The sequence below is a fragment of the Heterodontus francisci genome, chromosome 18, assembly GCF_036365525.1.
Source record: "Heterodontus francisci isolate sHetFra1 chromosome 18, sHetFra1.hap1, whole genome shotgun sequence".
Classification (NCBI taxonomy): Eukaryota; Metazoa; Chordata; class Chondrichthyes; order Heterodontiformes; family Heterodontidae; genus Heterodontus; species Heterodontus francisci.
The window spans coordinates 65,597,570-65,615,333 of record NC_090388.1 but is presented as its reverse complement, the minus strand read 5'-3'; the positions used below and the strand labels follow the sequence as shown (position 1 = coordinate 65,615,333).

General features: G+C 40.5%; 1 protein-coding gene across 2 annotated transcripts in view; it reads left to right on the top strand.

Annotated features, from left to right (window-relative positions):
• Positions 1 to 17,531, top strand: part of LOC137379691 (actin nucleation-promoting factor WASL-like) — a 94,968-nt gene extending 77,437 nt beyond the window's left edge. For both annotated transcript variants that reach the window (XM_068050903.1, XM_068050902.1), the window contains exons 9-11: positions 8,967 to 9,514; positions 10,539 to 10,647; positions 15,354 to 17,531. In XM_068050903.1, coding sequence (XP_067907004.1) covers positions 8,967 to 9,514; positions 10,539 to 10,647; positions 15,354 to 15,415 — 719 coding nt within the window. In that variant the 3' untranslated portion in view covers positions 15,416 to 17,531. The remainder of the gene's footprint in view (positions 1 to 8,966; positions 9,515 to 10,538; positions 10,648 to 15,353) is intronic.
• Positions 17,532 to 17,764: the final 233 nt, after the last annotated feature.

Sequence of the window (17,764 nt, the reverse complement as noted above, 5' to 3'; positions counted from 1 at the left end):
TAAGAGCCAGGCATTATGAATTAAATACAAGCTCTTCTGTATTGTGATTTCATTTGGCCCATAATACCTATGCTAGTTCTACCTTGGAGCTGCTTGTTCTAATTTTTCCTACCCCATTCCTAGATTCTTTTGTTCTTCCTTGTAAATTTGTCTTAATTCCTTTTAAATTGTTATATCCTCTGCCTCAATACCCACATGGTGAGGCATTCCATATTAGAATCATGGAAGTTTCTAAAAAGGAAGACTGTATGAACCTGCTGGCTATTTGCTAGAACAAGCCAAAACAAACCCTTCTGCCCAGTTCTTTTTCCCTCCTCCCTGACTCCTGCCATAGCCCCATATCTACTTCTGCTATAAATATTTATCTACTTTTCCATTTTAAAAGATAGTCTCTGCCTTAAGCAATTTATTTTTCTTCTAATACCTTGCCTCAGTCTCTGACAGTTTTGAAATACAGATCTATCGTCATTCACTCCCCAAGCTAAGAAAATTGTCTTTCCCTATTCACCCTATCACAACTACCCAGAATATTAAATTCCCTTAGTTTTTGCCACTCCTGTAGAAATAATCCCAGTATCTGCACTCGCACCTAATAATAACTAGATTCCCATCACGAAAACAAGTTTGTCCTTGCACACAGCTTCAATTTTGGAGTTCCTACGTCCCACGTCAAATGTGAAGAGGTATTTGCGGAGTTTGGACTCCTCTGTTCTTAGCTATCCTGCCACAAACCAGTGTCCAATGAAAATGCTGAGTCCTTGAAAGCACAGCTAGCTGATCTAGCACCTGCATATTGCGGGATGCCCAATGACTTGTCTAATTTTCACATGCAGTGTGAATATCTGGTGGCTTTGCGAAGCCTTAAAGCCAACCCAAATATACATATTTGCAAGCCTGACAGAGGGACGGGAGTAGTCATCCTTAACAAGCGTGACATATCTGCATGTGCAGGGACCTGTCCTCTGCAGGCAAAAGGAACATGTCCCAGATGTTGCACCTTTTTTGAATTAAGTAAAGCATTGGGGACAACTGTTCACTGGTGCATGGACGAGGCGTTGCCATGGAGAAATCAGAGTTGACTTGCCAACCAATCAGCACTCTTTTCTCATGTAGTATAAATTGTTGCTCCTTTTGAAATTTAGCATTTTTGCATCTGTCCTGATGTGTGCAAAACAAAAGCCTTCGACAGCGTGTCCTTTTTTTTTTCCAGCAGTACTCAAGTTTTGTACTACCAACGGCCTTTACATTTTATCACTTTAATGCCATTTTTATAGTAAAATGAAAACAAAATGCATACAGTACTGTAACGCGGACCAAACAATTACCATCTGTAAATTTATCATTATCTCTTGCGCTCTGCCTTTATTCATCATAAAACTTAAAATGCTGATGATCTCTCTTTATGGCTTTATCTATCTGGACTAACTCTCAAGAGAATTATGTATTTGAACCCTTATATCTTTGTTCATCAGAACTTCAGTGTCTTTGAATTTTAAACACCAATTCCTTATTCCCCATCCAATATGTATCACCTTCTCAACAGTAAATTACTTCTGCCACCTGTCTGTCCATATCATTAAATCTTCTGCCTTCCTATTTGAAGTTCTCTCAGTCATCCTTACTATTTGCTAAATCCCTTATCTGTGGGTGGTCAACAAATTTCAAAATTGTGTTTCCTATGCACAACAAAACCTTTTCATTAAAACATGTTTATATAATGCCTTTAATGTGGTAAAATGTCCCAAGGCATTTCACAGGAGTGTTATTAAACAAAATAACTAAATTTGACACTGAGCCACCTGAGATATTCGGGCAGGTGACCAAAAGTTTGAGCAGAGAGGCATTTTAAGGAATGTCTTAAAAGAGAGAGAGGCAGGAAAGTCTGCAAGAGGCCAGAATTGGAAGAGTGCAGAGTTGTAGGGCTGGAGGAGGTAATAAAGATAAGGAGGGGGCAAGACCATGGAGGTATTTGAAAATAAGGATGAGCATTTTAAAATAAGGGGCATTGTCAGACTGGGATTCAATCTAGGTTAGCGAGCACAGGAGTGCTGGGTGAGTGGGATTTGGTGTGAGTTCGGATAAAGGCAGCAGAGTTTTGAATCAGCTCAAGTTTACGGTGGGAACAAGGTGGGAGGCTGCCCAGGAGGACAATGGAAGTCCAAGTTGCTGAGTACAAAAGTGAAGCCAGCACTGATTGCTGGATACACTACTTTTAATCCTTCTAAAATTTGAGACACAATATCCACCCAAATGGTGGTTGTCCCCTGTCTGTCAGCTAACTTTGCAGCTACATTTCTCTTTGCCTCATCTATTTTGTCTATAAGACCAAAGTGAGTCGTCTCAGGATGCTAAAAGTATTGTACCTGTAAGTGTCACTTCAAATGTAATGTGACCTAGACCCTCCCATCAAGCAGTCAGGCTTGGATTGCATTCATTTTTATGCACAGCCACCACCCCTTTCCCAGCACTGACTCAAATTTTTCCTTTCTCCGTCTTCTTCCCTTCTCTCTTCTTTTCACTTGGGTCCCATTAGCAAACCTGCCAATCTTGAAAACTCTAAATTGGTCTTGACTACCCACGTGCGCCATTAATAGTGATCAACTGTACACCTTATCTTTTATAACAGCCTTTTAAAATAGCTTATCAAATGGATTATGCAAATACATATACAAAACCAGTCATTTAACAAAAAACTAAAATATTAAACATAATTTGGCTTTAATAAATCTCTCGCTGTCCTTGATTGCATTTTTAAATGTCCACTAATTTTATCTTGAATTTTGGATCTTAAGAGTTTGACCCAACTGACATTAAATTGATAGGTCTATCGTGAACTTCATTTATCTGTTTTTAACATAAATGTTGCATTGACCTTGCAGGCCCATATTACAAGTTACATAACTAAGGAGGATTGAAATATTGTGATCAGAGCCTATGTTAATGTCCTATCTAGCTCGGATACATGCTACCAGAGCCCATTGAGTTCTTTTTCTTTTAATTAAAAAACAAATTCCTTTTCTGCAATAACCTCTGATTGCTCCACATCTTTGTTCTCACTTCAGTCTTTTCTAAACTTGTTATTGCTGTCGTATCTTTATCCTCTGCAAATACATTTCCACTTTCGCACAAAGTAATCCTCCCCTCATTATTCTTGCTTTTTTAATCACATTAAAAGTAGGTACTATTTCCTTTACTATCTGCTAGACATTTTCATATTCTCTTTTAATCTTTTTAACCTATTCAGTGCTCTTTCTATACTAATTTTCTTCAGCGCCATCTTGTGTAGGCCATGCCGAGTCCAGACAAAATATAGTCTTTCAGAGTAATTGGAAGATGATCTCCATTTTAAAGTCTTAAGTTCTGGGCTTGTATTTCTATTTGTGTTATATAATTTCCTGTGTTTACATTTATAATAGAGATTGTCTATATAAATTTGTCATGCTGTAATTACACCCCCTCAGCTGTGATGGGGCTGCAGGATTATTACAGAAGAGTCTGCAATTATAGTGTGACCAGTTTACACAAGTCAATTTTCCATTATACATGTGGATATATGAAGTTAGGGAAAATATTGACATGTGTAGGAGTAAAATTTTAAATCATGTTAGCTATAGTTTTATCATGACTTCTTTCTGCTTTTACTTGGTTTGTGTCTCCATTTATCTATAATTTATTTGTACTCCCTTTTTTGCCTTTATAGAAATGTTTCTATTTTGTACTGTCACTCAGCTTTCAAGAGTTCCCTTTCCACAGACTTATTTGCTAATTTTTCCACCCAATTAGTTTGAACTAGGTCTCTCCTTATCTTATAGAAATTTGCTTTTTTCAGTCTACCACCCTTACATTGATTCTTCATATCCTTTCTATTCTTGCATTAAATGTAACGATGTTGAGATTGCTATTTCCCAATTGTTCCCCTATTTCACAGTAGTTGCTTGCCACCTCTTCATTTCCCCCTACCTGTATCCCAGTCTATCCTGTTGTAATAATCCTATCATTATATTATATTACAACTCAAATAGGCTATTTATCCCATCATCTGCACTATCGCTTTTCTCCATATGAGCTGCCTAGTTTAATACTGCTTTCCTGTTTGTTCCTCATGTCCTTTAAGCTTTTTTTTGAAGCAGTTATCTAATTTCCATTTTGAAGAATTTAATGGATCTGCTTCAAAGTGGTTTGTGGCAGAATATTCAACATTCACTTTCTACGTGACGTTTTTCTAACCTTGTCTTTAATTCTGTTTGGGAAATAATTTGTTTTAACTGTCCCCTTCGTCCTCTACCACGGCCTCTCAAAACCATTCAAAATGTTGAATTGTGCATTAAATTCCCCTTTCATCTTTTTCTGTCCCTTTTTAAAAAAAACCTCTTCGCATTTTGATGAATCTTTGTAGCTTTTCCATGGGTATGATATCCTTCCTATAATGGAGTACCCAGACTGTACATGAGGGAATTGTGTCCTCCCAGTGGTGCTAGTATGGGTTGGAGAATTGGGGTTACAATGTTCTGTCTCCGACCCATGCACCCTTCGATGTGCAGTTTTCTACTTGGGGAATGGAATTAACCTAATTTCTAGTTTAAACCTAACAAATGTCATATACAAATTTAATATCACTTTATTGCTTTTGTCTTCAGTGGCCCATTATATAAATTTCACCTTTTCTACTGGTACCTGCCTTTTAAAGGTAGTTTATCTGCAGCTCTAGATCATCTTCCTGCACTGTTGGCATATGTTTCGCTGTTTTTCTAAAAATGCGCTTCTTCACATTTCTCTACATTGAGTTGCATCTGTTCCCTGTCTGCCCAGTGCTTCCTTCTGTCTGTCTTCCTCACAAATTACCATGCCGTATAATTTGGTGCCATTAGCCAACTTTGTGCCTATTTCCAAATTCATTACATAAACAGAAAACAAGAGCGATCCCAACACATCCCTGGGGCACACACTAACCATATCTTGCACGGACTCTAGAATTACCTACAAGAGAGGCAAAACTACTTAGCCTCTAATTTTCTAGCTTATCCTTTATTCAGCAAATGTGTAACATTTGCCGCTCTCCAGCCCTTTGGCATAATTCCTCTTTCTGAGGAATGTTGAAAATTAAGGTTATGTTTCAGATATCTCTTCAATTTCCTCCAGTGTTCTGGGATACACACCATCTGGGCCCTTTTAAAGTTTAGTGCCAGTAACTCTTTAGTGTCCCTTTTGACATGGTTCTTAGCATAAAGTAAGTTGTATCTTTTTCCTTTTTGCTTTTATAGGTTCATCACACTGGTTTGGTAGGTTTTTGGACAAAAAGTATATTTGCTTGAAGTTTCCTTTTTTGAAAGTTTGCATTGATCACAACATAGCACAAGTGTGTGTGAAAGGAATGCACTAACAGCTGGATTTCATTTTGAAGATTCCTGCTCTTGGCCTAAAAATACTTGATGTTAAATCCAGGGATTTCTTTTCCCAATTACACAATAATTAGCTTGATCTCATATTTGTTGCTCTGGCTAATTTTATTTTCCACATGTTTTTTAACAAAGTATATTTTGTTTGAATATTGTTGTTTTGGTTACACCTAATTAATGTACAATATGGATTTCAACCCTAAAAAAGCCAGTTTAGCTATCAGCCTAAAAATAAACATTGCTTATTATTAGTGCTCCAGTTTAGAATTGATGTGGCTTTTGCAATTTTCATAAGTTCTTTGTAGCTTCCTTGTTTGGTTATTGAATTCTTCTTCCCGCCCCCAGCAATTCAGAGTAACACCTGCTTACCCAGTGTAATGGGTACTGCACCACTTCTTTAGAAACCAAAATCCCCTTTGCAGAATATCTTTTGGAAATTCTGAATTAGTGTTTTTGAGGGCTATACTCATAACTCTTGCAATTTTGGCACAAATGGATTCTGTTCTTTAGAATGCTACAATTTGGCTGATTCACTGCAATCACTTTACAATATGAAGAGGAAATGGAGGAAGATACCATTGAGATGAGGATCCGTCCAAGAACAGTATTACTGAGATTGGTGCTGGTTTTACAGCGACTTATGCTCCTAGGTGCAGGGGTTAGGTGAATTTCCTTTTGGTGTCCCATTATTCTGAATAAAGTTCTGTCTTCAAATATTGCAGGCAAAAACTGCCAGACATAAATGATATCTTGTTTAGCTCTTCATCTGGTGGTAGTAGGCTACTCGGGCAATGGTTTCAGTTGCCCATCTATCCCATCATCCAAGTGGAAGATTTATAGAATAATCCAAAGATGAAACTGGGGATTGATCTGTTTGCATTCCCAGAGAATCATCATACCTCTGTTTTATTTATTTATTTAGAGATACAGCACTGAAACAGGCCCTTCGGCCCACCGAGTCTGTGCTGACCATCAACCACCCATTTTAAAAAAAATACTAATCCTACATTGATCCCATATTCCTACCATATCCCCAATTCCCCTACCACCTACCTATACTAGGGGCAATTTACCTATCAACCTGCAAGTCTTTGGATGTGGGAGGAACCGGAGCACCCGGCGGAAACCCACGCGGTCACAGGGAGAACTTGCAAACTCCGCACAGGCAGTACCCAGAATTGAACCCAGGTCACTGGAGCTGTGAGGCTGCACTGCTAACCACTGCGCCACTGTGCCACCCAAGGATTTTGTACACATTTGCTCCCTTTCCCCTATCACCTTGCCACCTAAAGCTTTGGTGGTCTTGACAAAGAGAAGAACCACTGTTTCGCTACCACACAGGTGAGGCCTGCAGGGATCAGATTCTGCAACCAGAGCTGACATTTTTCATCAACCTCTAGATCTTATCCAGAGATCTATTGAGATCGTATTCCATTCTAGAGAACCTTCCACTGTGCAGATTTATTATCTCAAGTGGCACAAGTTTGTAGAATGGAGTGATGACAAGCCTGTTCTCCCTGCAAGGTTCATTATATTCTAGAATATCTAGTGGACTAATCTATTTGGACCGAATGCCCAAATTATTGTACACATGGTCACCATTACAGTCATGAGCATCTGGATCAGTATATTCATGCACCTTTTTTTATGCGGGCTGCATGAATGTTGTATCCAAATTGATTTGCCACTGTTCAAATCTCTGAATGTGTAATTTGAAGATTCTTACCTGGAAGACAACCTTGTTGAAACTTTTCAATCTCAACCTGTACAGTTATTTAAAAAAAATTACATGTTTTAGTTGTAGATCAGCCTAACCTATTTGATATGGGGATAGAGCATTTGTTAGGCTTGCTCAGGATTCCTCTCACAAGGTGATTTACTGCATTTACTTCAGGAATTACTGCAACCTCTGTTTCCACCCCTCTCTCTATAGGATACAAGTTGTATTTTTCACTGTAGATGTACACAATTATTTTTTCTTCGTGATGAAGCTCATTTTGTGGAAGAAAGATCTTAGTAATACAGAATATAGCAAGGCTAATGGAATATATTTTCATTGCATCATTTAGACAATAAACTTAAAGTCCAGTTAAAGGTCATTTTACTTGTTCCACAACTATTTCTTGGTGCTTCTCTTGTCAGACTTCTTCCATCTACAGCATCTGATAGAGTGTCTGATGCATGTTTCAGACATTACTGTTTAAATTTGGCCAACACCAGGAAATATTGGCATATCTGTTTTGAAAGCAAGGGTAAAACGTCCCAGTTAGGGTATTCCTCCTCCGGCTCCTCCTCCTAAATTGTCACTACTTGGAATGGTTCCTTCAGTTTATACAGGATACTTCAATGATTGGGGGAAAAAATTGATCTACTTGTAGAGTCTTTATTCTTTGATGGCATCCCTCCCACAAAAAATGTTTTGAAGAAATTTTTTTTTTTAAAGTGTAGGACAAAGAGAACTGGGCTATTGTGAAGGTCCTGAGCCTTTACACAGGGCAGGTGCGGGGAGGTTACATGGAAAGATGAGCCCTATTTGTCATGGCAATCAAGATCTGGCAAGTTTCTGTGGTATAAAAGATTTGCTACAATTCAAAGGTTTTCTTACATTTGATTAGATAAGATAGTTCTCTTGTCTAAATTCTCTGGTCATATTTTTGATTTACAGTATTGAGTGATATAGAGAGACTATTCCTATTTCAATCAAACCATAAATCTGTCATTTGGTCTTCATTAGATTTTAATTTGATTTTTAAGGGCCTTTTTGTTTATATATAAAAAAAACTATTCAGATGTAAAGTATATGTATAGTGATTAAAACTAGTCTAAAACACATCTGATCTACTTTAAAATTCTTGAGAATGTAATGGGTTGTATAGGTATAAGCTTACATATCTGTATACTACTTGTGATTTCTCGAGTGTTCCTTTTCCGTGTCTTCCCAATCTTCCCTTCCTGCAGTAACATACTTATACCGTGCCTGTGTGCTCTACTACACTCCCAATGCAATTTGCATCTATTTGTATCTGATAACATATCACGCAAGTTAATTTGTTGATCTATGCAATGCAATTATTAATTTTCAGTTTTGTAGAGGTACCTTCAATAATGTTTTTATGCATTGTGGAGTTATTAGAATTTGCTTCATATGATAACTGATAAATAGTTGGAACAAGCATGAGTTCTGAATAAAGCTGCATGATGGGCTGTATGCTCAGTAAATCTAATTTTGGCTATGCAAATGATAATCTCTGGAAATCCCATGGCATGTTATCTGTTCCAAGTGGTCATACTTGGGTACAGATGTTCCTTTGTTAATTCAACTGAAACTCAATGATTTGAATTATTATAATCCTAGTTTGTATTAGACATTAAGTGAAAAGTGAGAGGTGAAAAATGGTAGTTGAATCTCTATTTTAAATGTAATTAACTATGAAATTGATTTTTGTTTTGTGTGAAGATCGCAGGCTTTATGACTACAGTATCCATTGTTTCTTTTTTAGTAATTCTATTTGTTTTCCCATATGATTTTTGAATTCATAGGATGCTAATTGTTATTTTGCTTTGTTTCAGCTCCGCCTCCGCCACCACCTTCCAGAGGAGGACCACCACCACCCCCTCCTCCACATAGTTCAGGACCCCCTCCTCCACCTCCTGTTCGTGGGCGAGGCGCACCACCTCCTCCACCCCCCTCAAGAGCCCCATCAGCAGCTCCTTCTGCAGCTCCCCCACCTCCACCACCTTCCAGGTCAGGAGTAGGAGCTCCACCACCACCACCACCACCACCCAGCAGGTTATATCCACCACCACCACCTCCACCAGTCCCATCAGGTCCTCCACCACCACCGCCTCCGCCACATCCTGCTCCTGGAGGTCCAGGAGCTGCTGGGCCTCCACCTCCACCACCACCTCCACCTCCACCACCTGGCCCTCCTCCACTCCCTGCAGTGCTCACTGACATTGATGCTCTTCCTTCATCTACTGGGAGCAAATCAGCTCTTCTGGATCAAATCAGAGAAGGCACTCAGTTAAAGAAAGTTGAACAAAGCGGCCGGCCAGTGTCTTGCTCGGGAAGGGATGCACTATTAGACCAAATACGGCAGGGTATACAGCTTAAGACTGTAAGTAAATGTTCTGTATTATCAGTTAGTTTAAGTTGTGACTATTAGTATTTAAGATTTAATATATTATGCTTACACTATGCAGAGCAATGGTTCCAGGGATGGGAGATTTTAGTTACAAGGTTAGGTTGGAAAAGCTGGGGTGGTTCTCCTTCGAGCAAAGGAGCTTGAGGGAAGATGTGATAGAGGTGTACAAGATTGTGACCGGCTTAGATAGGTTAGACAAGGAAAATCTGTTCCCATTAACTAATGGTACAAGGATGCAGATGTTTGGGCAAGAGATGCAGGGGGAATATGAGGAAGAACTTTTTTATGCAGCGGGTGGTAATGACCTGGAACTTGCTGCCCACAAGGATGGTAGAAGCAGAGACTATCATTGACTTCAAAAGGAAATTGAAAGGCTACTTGAAGGAAATAGACTTGCATGGCTATGAGGATCAAGCAGGGGAGTGGGACTGACTGGATAGCTCTATGGAGAGCCGGCATGTACTCAATGGGCCAAATGGTCTCCTTTTGTGTCGTAAATGACTCTCTGACTCTAAAAGCAGCAGAAAACAAACACTTACAAGGATAAAACAGAATTTGAGTTTTTGCCACAAAATGTGTTTTGTTCATTGATATTAAAGTCTGTTTCACTTTCTTTCAAAGTATTTATTCTGGTCACTCATACTACATTGAATTGAATCTTTTGTGGCTTAGCATTTATCTGCTGCAATCTGTCTTGAATGAGCTTTGCTACTGTAAAATGAAACTAAGTGTGGTGAACTCACTTGAGAGAGACTGAAATTGCATTATAACTTTCCAGCACAAATATTTTTTTGCTGTCCCTTGCTGAATTGAGAATATTAATATCTAGGTCAAAGATTTATTGAATTCAATAAAGTCACTTGTGCTTGATTGCTGTTGGGACTTGCACTGCAGGTCATGCCAGTTAGGAAGTAAAACCTGCAGCCTGTGTTAACCAGGTTGCTAATGTGTTGCATATTCTACACTTCAAGTTATGATATGCCAATTCCTTTTATAGGTAAATGACCAGGATTCTTCTTCTCCTTCAACACCTACTCCAACAGCAGGAATTGTAGGAGCACTGATGGAGGTGATGCAGAAAAGGAGTAAAGCCATTCACTCTTCAGGTGAGGTTTATAAATGGTCTCCGTCACTCTACAGATTCCAGAGATTACATCTGACTTTTAAAGATGGACTTCAAAAAAAATTTTACATTTGCAAGAAACTTGCTGTTATTCTAATGAAATTTTTTCTTTATTGCTACAAAACTAGCAATAGCAAAGAACCTTTGAGGGTATCTTAAAGTTTCGTAAGTATGTGACTAATATTTCACTGAAGATTCAAGAAAACATTTTTTTAAACTGCAGAAAGCTGTAATAATGTTCCATCGAACCTGTACATAAGCACAGAATAATGTTAACCACAAATGTTAGGCTATGTGAGCATCTTTTTAAAAAAAAAAATATGAATTACACTACATCAGCATTTTATATGTCCAGTCTATGATCTTTGGTTAAAATGCCCTCACTTCTGTACACAGAAACCCAGAAAGACTATTTTTGGTGACACAACTTTTTTGCCTTTTTGTTCTTTGGAGCATAGGCAGCATATAACTTTGCCCATGTATTTGCAGTTTATTTGAAGACCTTGGACTAAAATGTCAATCCAGATTCAACGAAAATTCATCATGCATTTTTCTTTTGCCCTCATGATCTACATCAGGCATAGATGTCATGGGTGAACTGGATTTGACTGAAGCTTGACTCTAGGGTGATGACACTTTGCTCCTTACAGAAGCCTCATAGCCTAGATGTACCAGCACTTACCCCGCCCAAAACACTGCAAAGGCATTGTGACCCTTACCACCAATTCATACCTCGCTATCTTTCTCTACACTAGCACTTTTCCCTCTTTATGAGCACGGCTCTCCTTTTTTAAAATACTAGTTGCCTACTGCCCCATCATGAGATATCCTCCCTTTTTGTTCCCATGGGCTCTACACGAGGGCATACCCCATCCTTGATGGTGTCATTCTCCATTTAAAAACTCGCCTTGCCTCTTTCCACTGAATTCACTTCTAAATTCCTTCCTAAACCTCTCCATCATGGCCATTCCATCAACCATGCTATTTGTGTGACCTCCCCTTTTCAATGGTCTCTATTTCCAACCACATCTATGTTTTCTTCACCATTTGCCTTTCTGTTGCTTCTATCAACTCTACTTATGTTTTGGCATTCACCCAAAGGAAAAACAAACTCCCTTCTCTTTCCACTTCCCCATGCACTCCTTTCCCCAAAACTGCATTGCATACTGTTACACTCTAACTTCCAGCTGCCATGTCTGTAGCCCTCCATTTGCACAATATACCTGCAGTTATTAATTCACTCAAATACTGCCTCACTGCCGCAATTGTTCTTCACTCCAAAGAAACCGTCCCAGTCATTCCCTCTGATATGGCAACCATTTTATTCCCTCATTTCAAGGGGCACAAACTTGAGCATATGTGGATTTTAAAAAAAAATTCATTCAAGGGATGTGGACATTGCTGGCTAGGTCAGCATTTATTCCCCATCCCTAATTGCCCTTGAGAAGGTGGTGGGGAGTTGCATGCTTGATCCGCTGCAGTCCTTGTGGTGTAGGTACACCAACAGTGCTGTTAGGAAGGGAATTCCAGGATTTTGACCCAGCGACAGTGAAGGAACATCAATGTAGTTCCAGCTCACGATGGCGTGTGACTTGGAGGGGAACCTGCATGTAGTGGTGTTCCCATGCATCTGCTGCCCTTGTCCTTCTAGGTGGTAGAGTTCGCAGGTTTGGAAGGTGCTGTTGAAGGAGCCTTGGTGAGTTGCTGCAATAGATGGTACACACTGCTGCCACTGTACGCATTGGTGAAGGGATTATATGTTAAAGATGGTGGATAGGATGCCAATCAAGCGGGCTGCTTTGTCCTGGATGGTGTCGAGCTTCTTGAGTGTTGTTGGAGCTGCACCCATCCAGGCAAATGGAGAGTATTCCATCACATTCCTGTCTTGTGCCTTGTGGATGGTGGACAGGCACTGGGGAGACAGGAGGTGATTTACTCGCTGCAGAATTCCCAGCCTCTGACCTGCTGTTGTAGCCACAGTATTGATGTGGCTGGTCCAATTCAGTTTCTTGTCAACGGTAACCCCCAGGATGTTGATTGTGGGGTTTCAGCGATGGTAATGCCATTGAACATCAAGGGGAGATGGTCATTGTGTGGCTCGAATGTTACTTGCCACTTATCAACCCAAGCCTGGATGTTGTCCAGGTCTTGCTGCGTCTGAACACAGATTTTTGTTTTTTTCATTCATTCATGGGATGTGGGCGATGCTGGCCAGGCCAGCATTTATTGCCCAGATTCCTTCAGCATCTGAGGACTGCAAGTGGTGCTGAACATTGTGCAATCATCAGCGATATCCCCACTTCTGACCTTATGATGGAGGGAAGATCATTGATGAAACAGCTGAAGATGGTTGGGCCTAGGACACTAGCCTGAGGAACTCCTGCAGTGACATCCTGGCATTAGATGATTGACCTCCAACAACCACAACCATCTTCCTTTGCGCTAGGTCCGCCTCCAACCAGCGGAGCTTTTTCCCCCGATTCCCATTGACTCCAGTTTTACTAGGGCTGCTTGATGCCATACTCGGTCAAATGCTGCCTTGATGTCAAGGACAGTCACTCATGCCTCACCTCTGGAGTTCATCTCTTTTGTCTATGTTTGGACCAAGGCTATAATGAGGTTAGGAGTTGAGTGGCCTTAGCAGAACACAAACTGAGTGTCACTGAGCAGGTTATTGCTGAGCAAGTGCTGCTTGATAGCACTGTCGCCAACCCCTTCCATCACTTTACTGATGATCGAGAGTAGACTGATAGGATGGTGATTGGCCGGGTTGGATTTGTCCTGCTTTCTGTGGACAAACAGCTTAGCAATACATTGCCAATTCTACCTTAATCACATTAAGCTCCAATGGGCCATGCTGGTCTCCACCAAAATCTTTTACAGCTCCAAAATCAGCCTGGATGGCAATTAAAATCTGTTTCCTTTTCTGCACATCTAACAGCCTGCCTAGGCTCCTCTCTACTGCCCTCCAAGCTCATTTCTAATAAGTCATGAGTTCATAAATTTCCTTGTCATCAATTTGGAGACCATCCGTTCAGTTCCCTATATTGCTTTCCCTGACATGTCGCCGACAAAGATCCCCACAAGTGCCCCTCATACTGTGGCTGTTTTTCATTCTCTTTCTTCCCCTTCCCTCTCTCTCTCTTCCTCTTCCCCCACCCCCCATTCCTCAGTATGTCTGTTAATCCTCACGCTGTCAAATCTCCCTCAAAACCCCGTCTCTCAATCCTCCCCCCTTAATCCTTCCCCCCGTCTCTCTCAACCCTCTCCTCTTACCCCCCTCTCTCTGCCCTCCCTCGACACACCCTTTCACTCTCTGCCCTCCTTCGACACACCCTTTCACTCTCTGCCCTCCTTCGACACACCCTTTCACTCTCTGCCCTCCCTCGACACACCCTTTCACTCTCTGCCCTCCCTCGGCACACCCTTTCACTCTCTGCCCTCCTTTGATTCCCCCCTTGATCCCCCCTCTCTCTGCCCTCCCTTGATCCCCCCTCTCTCTGCCCTCCCTTGATCCCCCCTCTCTCTGCCCTCCCTTGATCCCCCCTCTCTCTGCCCTCCCTTGATCCCCCCTCTCTCTGCCCTCCCTTGATCCCCCCTCTCTCTGCCCTCCCTTGATCCCCCCTCTCTCTGCCCTCCCTTGATCCCCCCCCTCTCTCTGCCCTCCCTTGATCCCCCCCCTCTCTCTGCCCTCCCTTGATCCCCCCCCTCTCTCTGCCCTCCCTTGATCCCCCCCCTCTCTCTGCCCTCCCTTGATCCCCCCCCTCTCTCTGCCCTCCCTTGATCCCCCCCCTCTCTCTGCCCTCCCTTGATCTCACCCCCCTCTCTGCCCTCCCTTGATCCCCCCCCTCTCTCTGCCCTCCCTTGATCCCCCCCCTCTCTCTGCCCTCCCTTGATCTCACCCCCCTCTCTGCCCTCCCTTGATCCACCCCCCCCCCACCGAACTCCCTTGATTTTCCCCTCTCTCTTTGCCCTCCCTTGATTTTCCCCTCTCTCTTTCTCTCTCTGTGCCCTCCCTTGATTTTCCTCTCTTTCTCTGTGTCCTGCCCTGGCCCCCTCCCCTCACTCGAACTCGACCCCCCCTCTCACCCCCTTCCTCCTTCATGTCTTGGTCACCTTTAATCTCAACTCTTCAAGTGATCTCATATCTGAACTCCAAGTCTCCACCTTTCATATTCTCGAGCTCATCCAACTTCTGTTTTGTCATGCACCATTATTCCGATCCTCACTTACTTACATGGGCTTCCAGTCCCCCAAGGCTTCAAATGTTAAATTCTTATGTTAAAACTTGTCCATTCTCATGTTAAATTCCTCCATGGCTTCAAGCACTTTGATAAACGCTCTTCCCCCTGCCCACCCCGTCTTTCCTTTCCCCAGACTTCACCTACTTCTGCCTCCTCCTTCTCACCATTGGCAGCCTTGCCTCCAGGTGTTTAGGTTTCATGTGCTGGATATCTGGCCATAAAAGGCCTCTGTTCCCTCTCCTTAAACCCATCACCCCTCCCAAACGTTCCTCCTTTTGGATTTGTGTCTGCTCTTCCTTATGCCTTTGTAAAGCACTTTGGGGCATTTTGCCTCTGTAGCATATTTGAGTCAGAGTAAAATGAAATATCTTGAAGTATTAGTGCTTAAGAATTATCAAATGTTATTTGATGTCTGTAAACTAATTAAGTACAACATCATTTTCAGATGAAGATGAGGATGAAGATGAGGAAGAGGATTTTGATGATGATGATGAATGGGAAGATTAGATTTTCTCAGCAAGACCATAAACCTTCCTGTCTTTCTGAATCCTGTAAAATTGTCCTGTAAATGTTATGCAGATTTTGCTGTATATTTTTGTTGCCTTTTGCTCTTTTTCATAATCTGTGCAATACCTCATTTAATAGTTCATTTGACAGAGCATTGTGGGTAACGATTCACCCTAGGCAGACTTGGTGTTGGGACATATAAGGAATTACATATGAATGTGTTCATTCCAGCAACACACATTGAGTGTGATGGAGCAAAGTTGACATAAGCTTTGATTATGCTTGTTAAAAGCCAGAATAGCAACACTATTTTTTCAGAAATATGCATTTTCTGTACCTAAGAAGAAGCAACTCTTATTAAAGCTTTGCATAGCACTGTAACCTTTTTAAATACAACTCTTCTATTCGGTTTCTTCAGTACTTCATTGTTGCTGAAGCTGATAGAATTTTACACCCTTCTGAATTAATTCACTGCATGAACGCACAGCTTACAGACAACTCATTTGTGTCTTCTTGTTCAGCAATACTATCTACCCTGTCTTGAGTGATTCAATACAAAGATGCACAGCAACTTATCTGTGAGTGTTTTATACTGTATGCAGCAATACTGTCTACCATAACTATTTTCAGTTGAAATCCCCTGACTTATGTCTGTTACTTTGTTAAATATTTATACTCCTGGCTGATTCCATGTCTGTTGGAAATTAGGTCAAGTTTTTCAAATAGGAATTCAGGTCCTCTTATGGAAACTAAACACAATTGGGGGGACAACAATTTTTAACCCTTAAAGTGCTGAGTAATAGCATTTCTTCTAATCATACATGGTGCATATTTAGCAGTGTAAGGGTTAATGCGAAATAGTCTAATGTTCAATTGTTATCGAGGTGAAGGAAGGGTGTGATTAGGAATTTGCATTTAATGTATTCATAAAGGGCTGTGCTTAATGCTTGTTAAACTGCAATTTTGGGAATATTTGGAAGTGAACTCATGTAATAATGAATGTTGACATCAGTATCTACATTATAGTCCTTTTGATGACCTTGCATCAGAATCAAAGAGCAAACTCTCAATACAGATTTGCAATTACCAAATGGAACTTTTAACTGAAAGTATACCTAAATAAATGTTTAAAAATCACTGAAATCTATTTATCATGGTTTTTAAGATTTATTATGAGGGTGAGGGTGCATTATTGATCATTGATGTTATTGTCATAATCATCTCGCATCCAGCTGCTATCATTGAGCCTCATTATTTCCCACCATCAATCACCTTTTTCCTGTGAAGTCTATTATCTCCAATCTGCCGTTTTCGTGGATAGTGCGTGCAGTGGATTTATTCTTACCTGATTTCTGGGACTACTGGCTCAAGTGTTCATTTACGATCATTGTACCTGCCCAAGGTATTGTGGTTGTCTTGTCTCAATTCTGGAAACTAGAATAATTTCCATATTATAATCTTCATTCACCCATTTGTAATATCTTCAATGTCTTCCATGAGGGGAGAATTCTGAAACTTAAAATGTTCTTTTCCACATTTTTGTTTGTGTTTCACTTCCTTCAAGGATTACTGAGGTTATGGGATGTTGAGAAAGCCTTAAGTTGCAATGCTATATCACTTTTAATTTTCAGATGAAATCTAGGCTTTTTAACTGTTAACACAATTAAAATTCAGTGAAGTCTACTGAAAATGTCTATCTACTGATTCCACCCAAAGAGAGAAAATAACTGAGTTCTTTTAGTTGGTAATTCATTATCCTGATGTCCATTTCTATTTTTAATGGAAACTTGCCTTTTCATGTGTAGCACAGAGCCTATTTGTCGTGATAATTTGCAGGCTACCGTTGTCATTTGTTCAATCAAGTACTGTTTTCCTGTGACCAGACTTTTATCATTCATTGCTTTATTTCAAGAATTGTATAGAAGAAATAAGGCAAAATGTTTTAGTTCATATTGTTGTATGAGTGCTGGTACTTCTTGCTTATCCCTTTGAAGTTTAAAAATGCTTTAACACTTAAGGCATGGTTACTAAAAGTAATGAAAAATTGCTAATGACTTAGCATGATAATTGTTAATATGTTACTGATGTGTCATTACATTGCACATGAGATGTAAAATGATAACTAGTCTGTCTTCACTGCTTAAAATTGTAACTGTCCTTAACTTTTCCCTTTTAACAACCCTCCACTGAGTGCTCGGGCGGCAGTTGAAAATACTGATGCTTCACCACCTCTATCCCATTAGCCTCCCTCTTAATTCAAAAATCTTTGGTTATTTGCCTTTTTAAACATGTGTAATAATGGGAACTATACTATTTAAAAATAACATGCCCAATTTAGTACAGTTTACA